General features: G+C 38.8%; 1 protein-coding gene across 2 annotated transcripts; it reads right to left on the bottom strand.

Moving 5' to 3' along the window:
- Positions 1-443: 443 nt before the first annotated feature.
- Positions 444-1,740, bottom strand: LOC110643717 (transcription factor PRE6-like). Of its 2 annotated transcripts, XM_021796188.2 has the most exons (3): positions 1,450-1,740; positions 1,150-1,349; positions 444-807 (listed from the first exon to the last, which is right to left on the bottom strand). In XM_021796188.2, the coding sequence occupies exons 2-3, from the start codon at positions 1,276-1,278 to the stop codon at positions 652-654; spliced, it is 285 nt and encodes a 94-aa protein (XP_021651880.1). In that variant the 5' UTR covers positions 1,279-1,349; positions 1,450-1,740; the 3' UTR covers positions 444-651. The 2 variants fall into 2 exon arrangements, with proteins under 2 accessions (XP_021651880.1, XP_021651879.1); XM_021796187.2 differs by having other exon boundaries at positions 1,150-1,740.
- Between the last annotated feature and the right edge of the window lie 273 nt (positions 1,741-2,013).

Genomic DNA, 2,013 nt, shown 5'->3' with positions numbered 1-2,013 from the left:
TGCTTCTCTCAATTGACTTTGGGTGAGTCGTTATGCCAAGGATTTTCGAAAAAATATGCGTGAAATAATTAAAGTCACGTGTTAATCGGCTGTCAACTTCAAAGATATATAGGCCATTTTGGGTCCACTTCCAGAGATCATGATTCATGAGAGGTTTCTGCTCTAACTGAGATTTATTAAAGAATATCCATATTGATTTAACATGTAATTAAGATTAAAATATTAATGCTATAGCTAGCTAGTTAGCTAGCTACCAACCTACCTGCATGCCTATGCTTCCAAATTTTGATTGACCAAATACAGGTGAGCTTATGTGTGTTAGGAACTGGGCGCAATCATCAGAATAAGAGATAATCTTGAAATTTAATTTTGACACTCAATTTGATGGAATAAGATAATGCAGATAGAAAGTGGGTTTACAAAATGCTTCAGAGACATACACGTAGGAGTAGGAGTGCTCTCTTATTAATATGGGCTAATAACATTAATATTACTACAAGTCTTCGAAAAGGGTTGTCTCATAAAAATGGAGCTAGCTCTACCAAGCCCATATCAACCCTTGTCCTGGCCTACTGACCAAAACCCTAGGTATACTTTTATATATAATAGAAGTAGAAAAGGAGAAATGGGAACAAAGCTGTATATCGTCTTCTAGTCCATGAGCAAACTCCTAATTATGGCCGCCTGAGCACTATCGGAGTCAGTCGAAGCCAAAAGCTGAGATAAACGGTCACTCAGATCATCCACCTCTCTGTGCAAGTTTCTTATGTAGTTGCAAGTCTCCTGCAGCACCTTTGAAGCCGAAACCTGCAGTGTTAAGAAATAAATCAGCAAGAATTTATATTTTGATTAAATGATTTACTTAAGCTAAACCAATGTATTAACTACAAATGTGTGAATGTAGAAAGGAAAAGCTTAGTAGCTATAGCTCGGGAACAACCGAGTCCCACACCTCCAATTTGTTGTAGCTAGCTAGAAGAAGCACCACACGAAAAAATAAATGAGACTGTAAGTTTATATATGACATTATCTACTTATGAATGAAGACCACACAAATTTTTTAATCAATATGTACACACACACACACACACACACACACACAGAGGAAAAAAATTAAGAGACGACCAAATTAGCTGGCTTGCAAGATACCTTGTCGGAGCCCCTATTGCGAAGCTCGGGGATAAGTTGTTGCAACTTAGAAACAAGATCGATGATCTGATCATCACTGATCCTAGAAACACCTGATGACTGCCTCGAACGAGATCTTCTGCTAGACATTATTGAATTAATGCAACACTATGCAACTGTCAGAAATTAAGTAGCCAAGTTGTGGAGACGAATCTTGAGAGCTAGACAAATGGGGAAGAGCTATAAAACTTGTCAGAGAATAAAGAAAAGTTTATGAGGTTATGGGTGCGGAGTAAAGGAGACGAGAACGAGGGAACTTACAAGAAGAGTGTTTAGAACAAGTAAAGGACAGAGAAGTAAGGCAAGCATGAACCAAGAAGAGAAAATAGCGTGGGATATATATAGGAAAAGGAGAAGGCTAGGAAGTAGTGTAGGAGGTGAAGAAGACAGAGTGCGTGGTATAAAGCAGTGGTCTATAGGGTTGGTTAGTAAATATGGTTTCAAAAGGGAGAAACAAGAAGAGAGAAAGAAGGAGAGGAATCCAGGTAGTAGAGATACGCCATACTGTCCTTCTCTCTGTGTCCCCAGACTGGGGTGGAGAGTTCAAGAGGGTTAAGGCCTCAAGGAAAATATGCATCTTAATCAGCTAACGATGCGGGCCTCTCTGTGTCAGTCTCAGCACGCAAGCCCACGTTATCTTATTATTTCTTGTCATTTGAATTATAATAATGTTTATAATTTATCAACAACCAACACATTCCTCAAAAATTATCATTAATAATAATATAAAAAAGTATTAAATAGCTTTGTGGACAGTGGAGCTGGACGAGCAGGAAGGAGGGGGCGCGTGCATGACGAGCTTTTTACCGTATGGGTTCATGGAAA

The sequence above is a fragment of the Hevea brasiliensis genome, chromosome 2, assembly GCF_030052815.1.
Source record: "Hevea brasiliensis isolate MT/VB/25A 57/8 chromosome 2, ASM3005281v1, whole genome shotgun sequence".
NCBI classification, from domain to species: domain Eukaryota; kingdom Viridiplantae; phylum Streptophyta; class Magnoliopsida; order Malpighiales; family Euphorbiaceae; genus Hevea; species Hevea brasiliensis.
This window is presented reverse-complemented; position numbering and strand designations above follow the sequence as displayed.